This window comes from Oncorhynchus mykiss, chromosome 31, assembly GCF_013265735.2.
Source record: "Oncorhynchus mykiss isolate Arlee chromosome 31, USDA_OmykA_1.1, whole genome shotgun sequence".
Lineage (NCBI taxonomy): Eukaryota > Metazoa > Chordata > Actinopteri > Salmoniformes > Salmonidae > Oncorhynchus > Oncorhynchus mykiss.
In genome coordinates this window covers 41208076-41225514 of record NC_050571.1, presented here as the reverse complement: position 1 = coordinate 41225514, position 17439 = coordinate 41208076, and the positions used below count along the sequence as shown (strand labels likewise).

At 42.7% G+C, this 17439-nt stretch overlaps 1 protein-coding gene across 2 annotated transcripts; it reads right to left on the bottom strand.

Moving 5' to 3' along the window:
• Positions 1 to 9771: 9771 nt before the first annotated feature.
• Positions 9772 to 17231, bottom strand: LOC110505179 (NF-kappa-B-activating protein). Of its 2 annotated transcripts, none has more exons than XM_036969598.1 (8): positions 17075 to 17231; positions 13285 to 13365; positions 13103 to 13167; positions 12806 to 12898; positions 12668 to 12707; positions 10843 to 11028; positions 10490 to 10639; positions 9772 to 10381 (listed from the first exon to the last, which is right to left on the bottom strand). In XM_036969598.1, exons 2-8 carry the CDS (start codon positions 13293 to 13295, stop codon positions 10207 to 10209), a joined length of 720 nt encoding a protein of 239 aa, XP_036825493.1. In that variant the 5' UTR covers positions 13296 to 13365; positions 17075 to 17231; the 3' UTR covers positions 9772 to 10206. The 2 variants fall into 2 exon arrangements, with proteins under 2 accessions (XP_036825493.1, XP_021439886.1); XM_021584211.2 differs by lacking the exon at positions 17075 to 17231 and adding an exon at positions 15639 to 16401.
• Positions 17232 to 17439: the final 208 nt, after the last annotated feature.

Here is a 17439-nt window from a genome sequence, read left to right as displayed (position 1 = left end):
AGGTAGCCTGTTCCCACCTGTGTTTGTGGGTAGTTGTTTTCTGTTTTTGTGTCTGCACCAGACAGAACTGTTTCCGTTTTGTTCATTCTCTTTGTTGTTTTATTATTCAGTGTTCAGTTCAAAATTGAAAGATGAACATGTACCACGCTGCACCTTGGTCCCTACATGCCACACAAGGAATCCCTACATGCCACACAACTACGGCAGCAGGGGTAGAAGCCCGTCACAGCATCCAGTCTTCCATAATTTTTTCACGGAGGGACATTCGTGTCTGCCCGAATAATGAAGTCCCTGACATTCCTGGCCCTGTAGTGTGAAAAGAGAGGAGGGTCAGAGAAAATATTTTGGCAAGAAGGACCAGCCATGAGCATATTCCATTGTTTCTTAATCTCTCCCTTGATGTCATCACTCAAAGGAGAATATGTAGTGGTACAGACACATTAATGGGTTTTCTTACTTTTATTCCTTCTGGTTGAGGTCTCATCAATGGTACACTTTCTTGCAATATGATTTTTTAAGAAACATCCTTATTTTGCATTCAAGCCTCAGTTTTGGATTTATTCCTTTTTTCGACAGTGCGGGTCTTCATTTCTTCCAACCTCCTTGTATCCACCACAGGATGCAACATAATATAATTACCCAACAGGGTAGCACAGAATTTAAACGGTGTTATACTACCGTATTCACAAGCAAGCTGAAAGCTAGAACTTACAACATGAGGCTTCAATTGGGTTCAACAGCACGAAGAGTGGAAGGCCTCTGTAAAAATTGTTGCGCGTAGGCTTGTGTAGAGTGCGTAACACCAATTTGTTGGCCGTTTACATTTTCCAGCTGGAAAAGTGGTGCTCAAGGAAATGGTGTTGCGTTAGAGAGTCGGTCCCATTAGGGTCGAGTCTCTGTGTGCTGGGGTGTAGAGGGAATGCGGCCTGCATACGGTGCGCCTCTACCTCTTGGGCAATGCTGCACTCCACCTGTTCCGGTGGGGCTGAGAGTGTCTGTTCCTCCACTCCTGAGCAGGAGCAGCGTGAGTCTGAGCCTGGTTTCTTGGCATCCCAGTTGGGGCCCTGGGACAAGAGTAATGGTTTGCTGGCTGATGCAATGAGGCCGTGAAGCCCAATCTGTGCTTCTCTGTCCTCATTCGACACTTGGAGGTCATGGGCCGCTGCTGGGCCCAATGTCTGACCAGGTGATATGGAGTGGAAACTAGGAGTGGAAACTTCTCTTTGTCAGGGAGCTTGGACTGCGCTAACCATCTAAGCATTGCCCTGAAGCCATTGGATGAGCGGGTCTGTAACTGCAGACCGTTATTTCATGGTCTCAGCATCATCCTTTGCGTAGAGGTGTTCCTTCAGGAGAGAAGAATGGAAGCAAATGATTAGTCCATACGGGGGAAATGTCCAAAACCATTCTCATCTGCACCATGAACTGTGTCTGAACGAGAGCATATGCTTGGCATGGCAGGAGTTCTGTCATTTGACGTGCTCCAAGTGTCTTTGAACAATGGGGTGGATGTTTCAGTCTTTTAAGAACTGAATTTATGAAACTTAAAGGCCTAATTGGTGGAGTGCTGCAGAGATGGTTGTCCTTCTGGAAGGTTCTCCCATCTCCACAGAGGAACTCTGGAGCTCTTTCAGAGTGACCATCGGTTTCTTGGTCACCTCCCAGAATACTTTCCAAATGCACTGTATGTTAGCACATTTTGTGAACAAAAATACAGTTTTAAAGTCGCACACAATGTATAAACCTACTAGAACTGCAGCAGGCCAAGCCTGGGTGGTTGCAGCAGGCTCCTGGGTGTGCAGGCTTCTGTTCCAGCCCAGTACTAACACACATGATTCAATGTGTCAAACCTAATGAGTTAATTATTAAGAGTGCTATTGCTGGGATGTTACAGAAGGCTGCTCCCCCCATAGATCAGGGATCAGTGGAGCAAGGTTAGCCACCTATGATAGACCTTTTTTTTGTTCACCTGAAATGTTGCTTTATTAATAATAGCCTATTTGTTACTAAAATGTCTAACCTTTACAGATGATTAGTGGACAAGTTGAATCAGGTGTGTTTGTCCGGAGCTACAATAAACCGTACAGTTGGGGGTACTCAAGGATCGGAGTTGGGAACCACTGGCCTACAGTCTGATGGCATTTGCAATGCACCCCTTGACATTGTGCAACTGAATCAGAGAATAGCTTAACTCACACGTTGTTTACATATTGTTCAGCTATATGTTCTTAATTGAAAAACGACACCAGTAGACCACAAGAGGTTGGTGGCACTTTAATTGGGAAGGACAGGGGAGGACAGGCTGGAGCTCAATCAGGGGAATGGTATCAAATACATCAAACACATGGTTTGATGCCATTCCATTCGCTCCATTCCAGACATTATTACGAGCCGTCTTCCCCTCAGCAGCCTCCACTGCAATAGACAATGTACAGTATATGTGGCTAATCATTATACTAAATTTTGTACATGCCTTGTGATGACATAATTGTTTAGAGCAAATCCAACACTTGTAATGTAGGTAACATGTATGGAAGCAGGTGATGGGATCCTTAGTTTAAAACATACAGAAGTTCTGAGTGGCACTTGGAGGTGCTACTGTAATAATGAACATGGTTTGCCTAAGACTACCACAACAATTATATTGTCAATGCTAAATGTGTTTAAATTGTCAAAGAAAGAAAAGTTAGGCTATAAGAAACATTATTTATTCAATGGGGCTAGGCAAAGCAGAGATACTTTTCATTTCACCCATACAATAATATAGCCTATTATTAAAGTACAGCATGTTCACAATATCAAACAATAGTATTTTATACGTTCCAAATTACATTTTAAATATTCAAACGGTTTAAAGTGGCACTTTTGTCATGATGACAAGGTGAAGGTGCTCTCCACTCAAATGGCACAACAGAATCATTCAGATAGTCCAAGCTGTGGGAAGTCTCGTTTCATATCTGGAAAAGAACAAGGTAGAAGTACAAACTGATGCTGCTGCAGCATTGCTCATCTTCACAGGGGGAATCCAGTCGACATGGGTGTCTTGATAGAGGTCAGCTGGTGAACCTATAGTAGTACATAAACAAATTAAAAGTACTCCTGATGTTAGAATATCACTTCTTCAGGTAACCTATACCACCAGGGCACTAAAGTGTTTGGTTGTGTTTACTTAATTCAGGTGTTTAAGTGTCATATAAAGATTACATCTATTGTTGGGCTGGAACAACCAAAAGTCAACACAGCAGGTTGTCCATCCCATTGAGGCCTTTGGCCTATGTCCATACATTTTCCCTCCTTTTATGAAAACATTTCTCAACAAATTATCATTGGGTTATTATATGAATACATGATAACTACAGTGTTTTTTGGACAATGTCCTCTAGGTGGGAAACAGGAGACAAAGGGCTGTGAGACATGGGTTTGATCCTAGACACATGAAAAGTGGGATGTATACAGAAGATGAACAGCAGAGGGGCTAATGATCTTGGAGATTGGGAAAGGGCTGATAAACCGGGGAGAAAGTTTGCGGGACTCCACCCAGAGGGGCAGACCTCGGGTGGACAGCCATACCCTCTGCCCGAGATGATACCTGGGAGCCGGGGTCTGGTGGCGGTCCACTTGTCGTTGATACCTGGAGGTGGTCTTGAGAAGAGCCGACCGGGCTCTCTTCCAGGTACGACGATAGTGGCGGACAAACATCTGGTCCAAGGGTATGCCAACCTCTTCCTCTTGCTCCGGGAATAGCGGGGGCTGATAACCCAGGGAACACTCAAAGGGCGAGAGACCCGTGGCAGAGTAAGGAAGGGTGTTGCGGGCATATTCGAACCACACTAGATGCTGGCTCCAGGTGGTGGGGTTGGCGGAGACCAGGCAGCAAAGAGTCGTCTCCAGGTCTTGGTTGGTTCGCTCTGACTGTCCGTTGGACTGGGGATGGAACCCGGAGGACAGACTGACAGACGATCCAATGAGTGTGAAGAACTTCCAGAACCAAGACGAGAACTAAGGACCCTTATCGGAGACCATGTTCACTGGGAGTCCATGAATCCGGAAGACGTGCTGCACCATGAGCTGGGCCGTCTCGTTGGCAAAGGGTAACTTGGGGAAAGGAATGATGTGTGCGGCTTTGGAAAACCGGTCCACTACTGTCAGGATGGCGGTGTAGCCATCAGACGGGGGGAGACACATGAGAAAGTCCAGGGATATGTGAGACCAGGGACAATGAGGAACAGTTAGAGATTGAAGGAGACCAGCCTGAGCTTGCCGGGGAGTCTTGTTCTGCACACAGATCGTGCATGTGGCGACGAATGCGGAGACGTTCAGAACCATGGTAGGCCACCAAAAGTGTTGTCGCACAAAGGCCAGGGTCCGACGGGATCCCGGGTGGCAGGCAAGCTTGGAGGAGTGGGCACACTCCAGAACCTAGGAGCGAACAGCATCAGGAACAAACAGCCGGTTATTAGCCCCCCCACGCCAATAGCCTTGACAGAGAGTACAGTCATCGCCTGGGCGGAGTGGTGGCTGGGAGAAGGTCAATCCCACAGTCATAGGGTCAGTGTGGCGGAAGCGAAGTGGCCCGGGCCTTACTGAACACCTCCCAGAGGTCCTGGTACTCCGCAGGAATTGCAGAGAGATCCGGGACAACTTCTGAGCCCCCAGGAAGACGTCCCGGGGCAGGCTGCACTGACTTCCGGCAATGAGCGTGGCAGAATGGACTCCGGCCCATGATGACACCAGCAGACCAGTCAATAAGGGGATTGTGTTGCTGGAGCCAAGAGAATCCCAATATCACTGGAACGTGAGGAGACTTAATAATCAGGAATTGGATCGTCTCGCTGGGGTTCCCTGACACACTTATGTTGATGGGGGTGGTATTGTGGGTGACCAGGTCTATAGAGCGCCCGTCCAGCACTCAAACGCCCATGGGAATGGAGAGGTGCTGAGCAGGGATGCCCAGCTCTGATGGCAGGGTAGCGTCCAAAGAACTCTCATCAGCCCCAGAGTCGATGAGTACCCGGAGAGATTTTTTTTTTGGCATTGTATGCATGTAAGAAAACTGTGGCAAGACATCAGTAGGTTTATAATTGAACACATTTATGAAGATTTTACACTATTGTGGAGAGATGTACTGTTTGGATTCTTTACATACAATAGAAATAAGCGGAATCATTTTTATGTAATTAATTTCATTATTCTTTTGGCCAAATTTCATATACACAAATGTAAATCTACAAACAGAAAACCACATTTTCGTACCCTACAAAAAGAAATTGAACTGTATTTTAAGACGGTTAAATGCTCTACTAACAAAAAAGCTGTTAGAATTGTAAATATATGCATGTCCCTTAAGGTCCTTGTGTAATTGTAATGTGATATTGTACCCCATAGCTCGATTGTCTATTGTTTGTAATCTATGTATGCTTGTGTTCCCTCATGTGCTTTATGTATTGATTTGTTATTAATAAAAATTAAAAAAATTAAAATAAAAAAAAACCCAGGCCGTAAGACTCTTGAACACTTAACCAAATGGCTACCCAGACTATTTGCATTGTCACCACCCCACCCCCAATTTTTATGCTGCTGCTCTTCTCTGTTTATTGTCCATGCATAGTCATTTTACCTCTACCTATATGTACATATTACCTTAATTACCTCGACTAACCGGTGCCCCCGCACATTGACTCTGTACCGGAACCCCCTGTATATAACCTCGCTACTGTTATTTTATCGTTGCTCCTTAATTATTTGTTATATTTCTTTCTTTTTTTTCTTAAAACTGCATTGTTGGTTAAGGGCTTGTAAGTAAGCATTTCATTGTGTTTACTTGATAGCTACCTCCACAAATAGCTAGCTAGAACAAAGTGTTAATAAGATTTTTTTTTAAATCATTAAAAAGATTTAAAAGCAATACAAATAAACGTTGTCCAGTATGCATCTACAGAGGGAGCTAAGTAAGCATTTCACTGTAAGGTGAACCTGTTGTATTCGGCGCATGTGACGAATACAATTTGAGTTGATCTGTTAACATGCATTTTGGGGTAGCCACTCGGCTGTTGTTGTCAGAAGAATTCATGCCAACATGGCCAGGGGGTGTTGTACGTCAACTGCATGCCCTCTATATTGAGTTGCAACCCCCTTTCCCCTCCGAATAGCCTCAATTTGTTGGGGAATGGACTCTACAAGTTGTTGAAAGCGTTCCACAGGGACGCAGGCCCATGTTGACCCCAATGCTTCCCAACGTTGTGTCTAGTTGGCTGGATGTCTATTGGGTGGTGGACCATTCTTGATACACACGGGAAACTGTTGAGTGTGCAAAATCCAGAAGGGTTGTAGTTCTTGACACAAGCCGATGTGCCTGACTCCTACTATCATACCCCGTTCAAGGCACTTACATACATATTTTGTCTTGCCCATTCAACCTCTGAATGGCACACATACACAATCCATGTCTCAATTGTCTCAAGGCTGTCCCTTCATTTACACTGATTGAAGTAGATTAATAAAGGATCATAACTTTCACCTTGATTCACCTGGTCAGTCTATGTCATGGAAAGAGGAGATCCTAATGTTTTGTACACTCAGTGTATGTGTAACGACGTTCGTCTGTAGAAAGAGAAGCGGACCAAAAAGCAGCGTGGTGGTTACTCATGTTTCTTTTATGGAAAATGAACGATACATTAAATAACTTAAATCTACAAAACAACAAACGGACCGTGAAAAACCTATACAGCCTATCCTGTGACAACAGGAACAAGGACACTAAGGACAATCACCCACAAAACCCAACACCAAACAGGCTACCTAAATATGGTTCCCAATCAGAGACAATGACGAACACCTGCCTCTGATTGAGAACCATATCAGGCCAAACATAGAACTAGACAAACTAGACATGAAACATAGAATACCCACTCAGCTCACACCCTGACCAACCAAAACATAGAAATATACAAAGTAAACTATGGTCAGGGTGTGACAGTATGTGTGTTTCACACTATGTTGAGGTAGAAATCGGAGTATAATGCTTGTATGGATGTCAACCCCAACTCACATTCATGTAATCGTCACCAATCAACTGCATTACAGTTAAAAATGACTGTTACTACCACCACCGAATTCTGTATGCTAGCTATGCTAACCAGCTTATACGAACGGTAGTTAGCATTTAGCAGACACTTATTCTAAACCTGAAAAGAGACAACTTTTAAATGTTCGGCGGCAAAAAGAGCTAAATATATCCCAATCGGACTTAAGGAACCACATTGTGGCATTTGCAATGCATAAATAATGACGGCTTTGACGAATATCCATTTTGTAACATCAGATTTGTTGAATGTGTGCCAATCTGGTCAATGGTCTGTGTTCCATTGACTCCATTATCACATCCATTGTTTCAGAGATCTTGTTATAATTTATCCTAAAAATCTTACAAATGTCAGGAAGAAAGAAATTCAAAAGTAAATTGCTAAGTGAATCCACTGAGACCTTATCCTGAAATCAAATCAGACCTGTTCTACACTGACCATCCAAATGCTTGGCACACAGACCTCCACAAGGCCAACAATGAAAGGAAAATAGCTGAAAATTATGATTTTAATGCAGTGATGCTTTTAATCATAATTTTACCTCGACAGGCTTTTATTTGAGAGAAACTGTGGTTTAATTAACCCTGGTCAATCAACCAACTGCTCTTCCCTCTGCCAGCCTCTTGCTGACTCGGGAGTTAACCCTTCAACTTCTAGTGAATCTTTGTTTACATTTCAACAGTTTACTACCTGTGATGTGCTTAGATGCCTTCACTGGGGCTGATATGCTAGATCCATATTTGCTGCAGTTCTTTGCCCCCCTGATTGCTGAATCATTAACCCATATTTTTAACCTGACAGTTATATCTGGTACTATACCCAAGGGTGGGAAGGCGGCCCATGTACTCCCCCTTCCCAAGGTGGTGACCCTTGTGACCTAAATCGTTATCTCCCTATTTCTTAACTTTCTTGCCGAGCTAAAATATTAGAAACCTTGATTCATTCTCAGCTAAGACCTTTCTTATCTTATTTATTCTAAATGTACATCATTCGGGTTTTAGACCAGGTCACAGCACTATCTCTACTGTGTCCCTAATTAGAAATTATGTGCTTAACTGTATGGATAAAAAGCAACATAGTGCTGCCCTCTTCATTGACCTGTCAAAGGCCTTTGATACTGTTGATCACTCTCTGCTAATTCAGAGGCTTTCTTCAATTGGCCTAGACCAGGCTGCATGTAACTGGTTTAAAAATGACTTGACAGATAGAACTCAATGTGTATCTACTGATGGTGTTAAATCAGGTTTCCTGGATATTATGAAAGGTGTCCCGCAGGGGTCGATTCTGGGGCCTGTACTTTTTACTGTTTACATGAACAATATCGACTTCTCTGTCAAATAAATGTAACTATCACTTGTATGCCAATGATACTGTTGTGTATGCTATTGTCCCCACGGTAGACCAGGCTGTATCCGAACTACAATCTGCCTTCATTGTATTACATACATTTTTTGACCTGAAATTAGTATTGCATGCAGGTAAAATTAAGTATATGTTGTTCTCTAGAGCGCACAAAATTAACTCTGAAAATTTAGGAATATGTACTTTGGATTGTGTCCCTATTGATTATGTCCCTGCTTACAAATATCTGGGCATTTGGATTGAGGAAAAGCTGCCTTTTAAAAAGCATATTCATGAGGTAAGAAGCTGAGAATAAAAATGGGATACTTCGATAGAAATAGGTCATGCCTCTCGCTAAATAGTAGAAAGACGATTATTCCGTCAACGTTCCTATCTGTCCTAGACTATGGCTGCCACTTTATTATAGTCAGTTTTAGTACTCATCACTGCATGCTCTACCATAAAGTCCCGCTGTACCTATCATTACTAAACTTTAGACATATGTTACCACACCCGGTCTCAGGGATGGCTCACTCTGGAAATTCATTTGGTATCTGAGTTAGGTAAATCAGCTTTTAGTTATTGCACCTTATTTGTGGAACAATGTTCAAAATGTCCTTAAATCTGATGTTATGGTGCCTCTCTAGGGCAATTCAGAGCTGATTGAGGACCTTACTGATGAATGTGCTTGTTTTTTATGGTAATGTTTTTCTTTCTGCTTGCATTTTGTATTTATACTTTTATGTGTGTATTTTCTGTAATTCAAGGCTCATCTGTAAAAGAGACGATGATCTCAGTATGACTCCCAGAACAAAAAAAAGCCATTCCATCAGTGTCTTACGTACAGAAATGCACTTCTGTAGAAATATAGCAAAACAGATTTGTTTAATAGGGTAAAACAATGAACTGGTCTCCTACCACCAGACATTTGAATGTTGTTTACAAGAGGAATGGCTTGGTTTGGTTTTCATTGCTAGGCCTTTGCCAGCAGTTGGCCTCAGCTAACACAACAGTAGGATACCAAGACAAGAGCGGGTTGGAAGCTTGCATTTAAACAAACTCTCATTGCTATATTGACCCCAATCTCCTTCCGCTTCCTAAAGCACATCGTGCCAAAGAATTACAATTCTTCCAGTCAGAGACTTTGTATTGACTGAAGCCAGTGCCAGTTAAATAAATGCACATCTCCCTGGCATCAGCTTCTTGGCATCAAGGTTTAGAATAATAAAAAGGTGAACGATATTAAGTCAAGGTAGAATAACCAATATCTAAAATGCATTTCCCAGAGACAATCAAACCTAATTTTAAACATATAAATGTACCTATTAAATAAAGCATAAAACCCCACTATTTTTAAATGATTTATTAATCCTGAACACGTAACTTGTGATTTTACAGGCACTTTTCCAACATTAAAAGTTAAATTAATAGGTAGAAGGGTCAGGGATGGATTTGATTTATGTTGGGATGCACAATATTGTAATAGTGTATAGAGACATTTTGTGTTAGGCTAAGTATAGCTTCCTGGTCCATTCTTGTGTTTGCTTTGTGACCCCAGGAAAACAAGCCCTTTCCAATATTCATTTTCCGACAACTTTCTACATAAACAAAATAGTCCACTGTGTCAGATGCTTAAAATATAGGCCTAGTTCACAATACAAAGAGGGGGAAAAATTACATTATCAAATCATGAAATGTTGGGAAACTAAACAACGAAAGATAATGTTTGTAAAAAAATGGTCTCCAAAAGCTGAAAGTTCTGAAAGGAGAGAAACAAAATGATTCATTTCTCCTCTTTGCCCTTAGTTTTCCTGTACACCATTTCTCTGAAGCTGGAGAGGATTTTGCTCTCCCTCTTTCTCCTTTCCTCCTGGTTGAAAGATGCCAGAGCTCTCTTTTCATCAGCACTGTAGATCTGGTTTTCCTTTCTCAGACGCACAGCCTCCATACGACGATGTCTGGGGGTTACAATATTGCAATGAGCGTTACAAAGCCGTCAACCAAATGTGTGAAATACGATGAAACATTTGAAATGTCAAGATGTAAACAGAAGAGTACTAATGTACCTGCTACCGCTCATCACAAAGCCAGACATCTCAAAGGTTGCGATTTCGTTGCTGGTCAACCCAATTTCACCTCTTCTTGGGATACGCTTGCCTGCTTTCACGTACTCTGCCATAGCGGCACCCTCACCCGGCAGCAGTGCATGACCAAAACTAGTGGGAAAAGGTATGTAAATCATTTGGCCATTCATTGATAATAAAAAATAAAAGAATAAAGCGGCATTTTAAAAGCTGAATATAGTGTGGTAATATCCTGTAAAAATGTGGAAGCAAGTTGTATTTACCAAGCGACCGGCTAAAACGGGTCAAATTCTTGAATGTAAGAAAGATCCTTCTATGTAAAAAGAGATACTCACTCAAGAGGCTTGTCATCCTGGGACAGGTGAGTGAGTGGGGCCTCAGGGCCCACCATGTGTTCGTCGATGCAGGTCCTTTCCACCCACAGATCCCCGTTGGCATCCTCATCCGACCCGTCGCTGCTGGAGTCGCTCGCTGACTGCTTGCGGTTCTTCTTCGCCTTCCTCTTCTTGGACTTCTTTGACCTGTGAGGAGAAACCAAAACACGGTTGAGGAAAACACTGGTTGTGTATAGGTATGTCATGTATTTGTTATGGGCAGTTGACTACAGTCGTGGCCAAAAGTTGAGAATGACACAAATATTAATTTTCAAAGTTTGCTGCTTCAGTATCTTTAGATATTTTTGTCAGATGTTACTATGGAATACTGAAGTATAATTACAAGCATTTCATAAGTGTCAAAGGCTTTTATTGAGAATTACATGAAGTTGATGCAAAGAGTCAATATTTGCAGTGTTGACCTTTCTTTTTCCAAGACCTCTGCAATCCACCCTGGCATTCTGTCAATTAACTTCTGGGCCACAGCCTGACTGATGGCAGCCCATTCTTGCATAATCAATGCTTGGAGTTTGTCAGAATTTGTGGGGTTTTGTTAATCCACCCGCCTCGAGGATTGACCACAAATTCTCAATGGGATTAAGGTCTGGGGAGCTTCCTGGCTATGGTCCCAAAATATTGATGTTTTGTTCCCCGAGCCACTTAGTTATCACTTTTGCCTTATGTCAAGGTGCTCCATCATGCTGGAAAAGGCATTGTTCGTCACCAAACTGTTCCTGGATGGTTGGGAGAAGTTGCTCTCGGAGGATATGTTGGTACGATTCTTTATTCATGGCTCTGTTCTTAGGCAAAATTGTGAGTGAGCCCACTCCCTTGGCTGAGAAGCAAAGGATGCTTTACTGTTGGCATGACACAGGACTGATGGTAGCGCTCACCTTGTCTTCTCCGGACAAGCTTTTTTCCGGATGCCCCAAACAATCGGAAAGATGATTCATCAGAGAAAATGACTTTACCCCAGCCCTTAGCAGTCCAATCCATGTACATTTTGCAGAATGTCTGTCCCTGATGTTTTTCCTGGAGAGAGGTGGCTTCTTTGCTGCCCTTCTTGACACCAGGCCATCCTCCAAAAGTCTTCACCTCACTGTGCGTGCAGATGCACTCACACCTGCCTGCTGCCATTCCTGAGCAAGCTCTGTACTGGTGGTGCTCAGATCCCGCAGCTGAATCAACTTTAGGAGACGGTCCTGGCGCTTGGACTTTAGGTGCCCTGAAGCCTTTTTCACAACATTTGAACTGCTCTCCTTGAAGTTCTTGATGATCCACTAAATTGTTGATTTAGGTGCAATCTTACTGGCAGCAATATCCTTGCCTGTGAAGCCCTTTTTGTGCAAAGCAATGATGATGGCATGTGTTTCCTTGCATGGTTGACAGAGGAAGAACAATGATTCCAAGCACCACCTTCCTTTTGAAGCTTCCAGTCTGTTATTCGAACTCAATCAGCATGACAGAAGTGATCTCCAGCCTAGTCCTCGTCAACACTCACTCCTGTGTTAACGAGAGAATCACTGACATGATGTCAGCTGGTCCTTTTGTGGCAGGGCTGAAATGCAGTGGAAATGTTTTTTGGGGAACAGTTAATTTGCATGGCAAAGAGGGACTTTGCAATTAATTGCAATTAATCTAATCACTCTTCATAACATTCTGGAGTATATGCAAATTGCCATCATACAAACTAAGGCAGCAGACTTTGTGAAAATTAATATTTGTGTCATTTTCAAAACTTTTGGCCACGACTGTAGAGGTAGAATGTAGATATGAGTGAACTTACTTTTTGCTCTTCTTCTTTTTCTTCTTTTTCACTTCCTCATCTGAAAGATAACTAAATTAGAGGGTGAAATAAACTTAGCTGGACAAGCAGCCTCTGCACTTGATTTATTTTTAATTTTTAAGTTGAAACATTTCTCACCACCAGAGTCCGACTCTGACTCGCTGTCATTGGAGTGTTTCTTGTTCTTCTTCTTTTTGGATTTCTTCTTCTTCTTTTTCTTCTTCTTATCATCTATGAATTATAGTGCACCTGTCTTGATCTCTCGCCAATTCAAGGGTGTAATCAGAACATACATTTGACTTACTACATAATATAGTATGCCCAGGTTACACTTTGTTCTTGACTAGTCAATGCATGTCATTCAGTCAGATGTAGGCTAACTGAGAACAGACTTTTATAAAAGGATTATTATAAAAGCTAATTCAGCATACTCACCGGATGAGCTTGAATCTGAGCTGCTGTTTTTCACATCCTCTTCAACTGGGGTATGTTCATCAGAGCTTATTGAAAAAGGACACAAAATTATCTAAATGTAGATAATTTGGTAGTTGGCGTGTATAGCCCAACTCTTTGAACTCTTATACTTGATTAGTCAGATCAGATGCATAATTACTTACTCTGGTGCCATTACTCTTGGTGAATAGCCCCAGACTTCAGGTGATCCGAGTTCACCAATTCTCTCCCTCTCTTGTAGCCGCCTGGAATAAAATTCATATCATTAGAAATATACAAGAAATACATTAAACCTTGTGACCAATTGACTGATGACCAATTGTAGTCATCAGTCAGAGGAAGAGGCGAACCGAGAAGTTTTCACCGCCCAAAATCTGTCCACAAAAACAAGCCCACGAAGTGAGGACATTTTGTAACGAGGTCAAATTTGGTCAACAAAAAAATGTAATTGCTAATTTGCTGTGTGAGGCTTATTTAATCTGATAGAAGGTTCGTAACGGTTAGGCTGTTACGAATGTACTGATATAAGTGGACTCATGTGGCACTTCGCAACTTAACCAAAAACAACTTTATATTGGAGTTCTGCCTGTTGTCAAAGAGATAGATAGGATTCATCAGGGATATAACCTGCTTTAGCATGGACATTGCCATTGAGGGCTTCCACCATTTAAAGTAGTCAACTGAGTGGGGATTGCTATGAGTTGGGTGCAATCATCTAATGAAGAAGAAAATGCACTGCAAAGATGATTCCTCTCTCTGTATAGCCTGTTGTTCACACTATCTGCCCTCTCATTGGCTAGAACGGTCCCACCTGATCTCGCCTTCTGGGACTACGGTTCCGGTTCAGGAAAAAGATGGCGAAATGGATGTTGAGTTTGAGTCGAGCAAAGTTGGTAAAGACTAATGTTCTGTATATGAATGATGTATGAATGATAATGAATCGCTTGTTGGGATGCGTTTGTTGAGTAAGGATGCATGTGGGAAACCCGTTTAAGGCGTTAAATGGTGAAGTATGCGCTGGGAAAAGTGGAGTCTGTCAGAGTGACCAGGAGTGGTCTTATTTCAAATAATTATATTTTTGAAGAACAGAGGAAGACTGCAGTGAGCATCAAAATAATCTGAACAACAGAAGTTGTGTTTTGAACTTTGGAGTAGAGCACCCGTCAAAGGAGTCATCTCATGGGTGACGACAGATTTTCAGGTTGAATACCTGAAGAGCATTCCTGGTGTGGTTGGTGCCCGGCGTCTGACCCGCTGGGTTAATGGAGAAAAAGAAGAAAGTCTGTCGCTCCTGTTTTTTGATAAAGAACAAATACCTACGCATGTGAAGCTTAGTTATGTAAGATACGCTGTAAGAGCTGTCGTCCCCAAACCATTACAGTGTAAGAATTGTAAAGGATTTGGCCATGTTTCAAGTGTGTGCAGACAGAGTATATTGAAGAACGGTGTGTAGAATGACGACGGTGTTGCAATTGTGGGGGGGGGGGGGGGGGATCATGATCCCTAGTTCCTGGAGTGCCCTGAAAGGGTGAAGGAGATTGAGGTGGCAAACGTTTGAGCAGTCACCCGAATCTCGTAATGCGGAGGAGCTTAAAATAATTGAGAAAACAAGTGATGCTAGTGAAGATATGGTAGTGGACGCAACACAGCCTATGGTAAATGTTTGCTGCCAGTCAAAAGATACCCTGTGTGTTAATTTTTTTAATAAAAAAGGCAGAATTTGTAGTGTTCATTGCCACAGTTATAAACTGTACAGCACAAGTCTCAAAGAAGTCTAAGAAACTGGACATTATTGTGGCTGCTGCAGAATTGTTTTGGGGATTTAAGGATTTTACATCTTCAGACTTGCAAGGGGTACTGGCGCCGGGAGACCCCACCCTGCCAGGTTCCCCTTGAGCCTGTGTAGGTATCGGATCTGTTACATTTTCTTAACAGAAAAGTTTGATTTAGTTTATTGGTTGTTTTTGTTTCCCATTTTTTGGAATCCTGTTTCCTTCCCGCACAGTAGGTGGCGGGATGCACATTAAATTGGGTGATTGCCAATATACCACAGAAAAAAATCTCGCCTCCTCCTATCATTGTTAGAGCGGTCGCTCCAATAGCTTAAGAATTTCACTGTGCCCTGCAATTACATCTGCGACCCTGTGCATGTGACTAATAAACTCATCTAATCGAATATTTGATCAAAACAATAGACAATCTTTGTCCCAGGCTAGATGCACAAGTTCCAATAGCCAGGACTCCACTTCGTCCAGAGTTTACACACCTGAATCAAACGATCAAGACTGTGATTAGTTGAGTCAGGTGTATTGGCAGCTTGGGCTGGAACAAAAGCCAACAATCTGCGGCCCAGGAGGTCATCTCTGATTTGGCTCATTTTAAACAGGACTTCACAAACCCTTGAAACAATTTGCCGTTTGCCAACTAGTGTGGGTCAAGCTTTGCATTTGCACGGATCTAAACAGCCGAGACCAGGTTGTAACTAATTAACTTGTGCGCGCTAACTCCATTTACCTACCTGGAGATGAAGGCGTCTTGCCTCTGGCGTTGAGCATCATCCCGTTCGTAGTAATCATTCCTGCCACCACCACCTCCGTATCTACCAGCGCCGCCACCGCGCTGATCGGACCAGCTGTGGTTACTGTACCTCTCTCGAGATCTAGAACGACTGCGGGGGTTTTCCGTACGAAACCTTTTGGCATTTCTCTCTCTCATTTCTCTTTCTCTCTCGGACATTCGGGGAGGTTTAAGGTCTTCTTCATATCTGGGGGCCTTGGGCATGGGCCCAAAGACGGGACTGGAGTCGCGAGATCGACTGCCGCTGCCAGATCGGCTCCGTCGTCGTCTCCTGGGGCCTCTCTGTTCTTGATCGGACAGAGGCATAGCTTTCGTCTTATGTCCACTAATACGAACAGCCTAAATTCGATATGTAGGCGAAGAATAAACAAGACTAGCTACCTAATCTACTGTTTAGGCCACACAGCGTTGTTTCTGCGTGAGTTAAGAAACGGGAAATGATTTTGTCCGTGGGACTGTAAACAGGTCCCCCTTGAAACATGCAGCACAATGCTCTTTAGTTCCGCGTACCTCCGTATCGAGCAAATGTTGCCGTCTTATAATCAATACAGCCCGGAATTCAAATAATGCCGTTGAACATATCTAGTTTGAAACGTTTTGAACTGAGGCAAGTGTGTAGATACCACACCAGATGAAACTGTTTTGACACAAACGTTACGACTCCTGTTGGCCATGCATGATCTAACAGCAGGTTGTTGTCCCGAATTTGGAGAGCGGCTGACATAGGACACACCCATAGTCTCCAGGATCCCAATATAATTCGTTGAATGGGGTGTGCTCACGTAGTTTACAGTCGTTAGAAGGATAGTTGTCATAAGGGGGAAATATTACTGTTTGTAAAGCACCACTGATAAAGTTGTTTATACTGACTCTACACACACACTCACATGCATTTTTTTGATAATTGCGTTGTTTGATCTACAAACCTCTCATACCGCGGTCGCAAGTCATATGAATTACAAGGCTGAGACAATAATACAAACACACCTTTGTTTTTAATCACAAAACCGGATATCAACATCATCAAATCACCTCTGCTTACTCTAATACAGTGACAACTAAAAGATACCAAAAACAATTGTCATACCCGTTGGGAGCAGACAGCATCAGATAGATGCTCTCTCCGGTGAGACACATTCAGCCTTTTGCGAATTTAAGGAAAATTGTTTTGTATGACCAGACTGCTTACACTTATGTTGATTTTGTTCACCTACACCAGACGCTATCAGGTGTAGGTTTAAATATCAAAAACTCTGAACCGTATATATTGATTTAGGACAGGTCAAAAAGCATTAAACATTTATGGCAATTTAGTTGGCTAGCTTGCTGTTGCTAGCTAATTTGTCCTGGGATACAAACATTGGGTTGATATTTTACCTGAAATGAAGAATGTTGTCTACTCCGACAATTTATCCACAGATAAAGGGGTAAACCAAGTTAGTTTCCAGTAATCTCTCGTCCTTCAGGCCTTATATGGTGGTTGGCAACCAACTTTGAGGTGCATTGCCACTACCAACTGGCCTGGAGTGTTAACCTCAGTTCATCTTTCAATCACCCAAGTGGGTATATGCTCCTAAAAACCAATGAAGAGATGGGAGGCAGGGCTTGCATAGCACCAAGCGTCACAAATATAACTAAGTTCTATTTTAGCTCCTGGCTATGCAGACGCTCGTTGACATGCGTGATCAGTGTGGGGTTGGATAACGTCAATGTGTAGATGTATTTTACTATGCAAGCGTGTG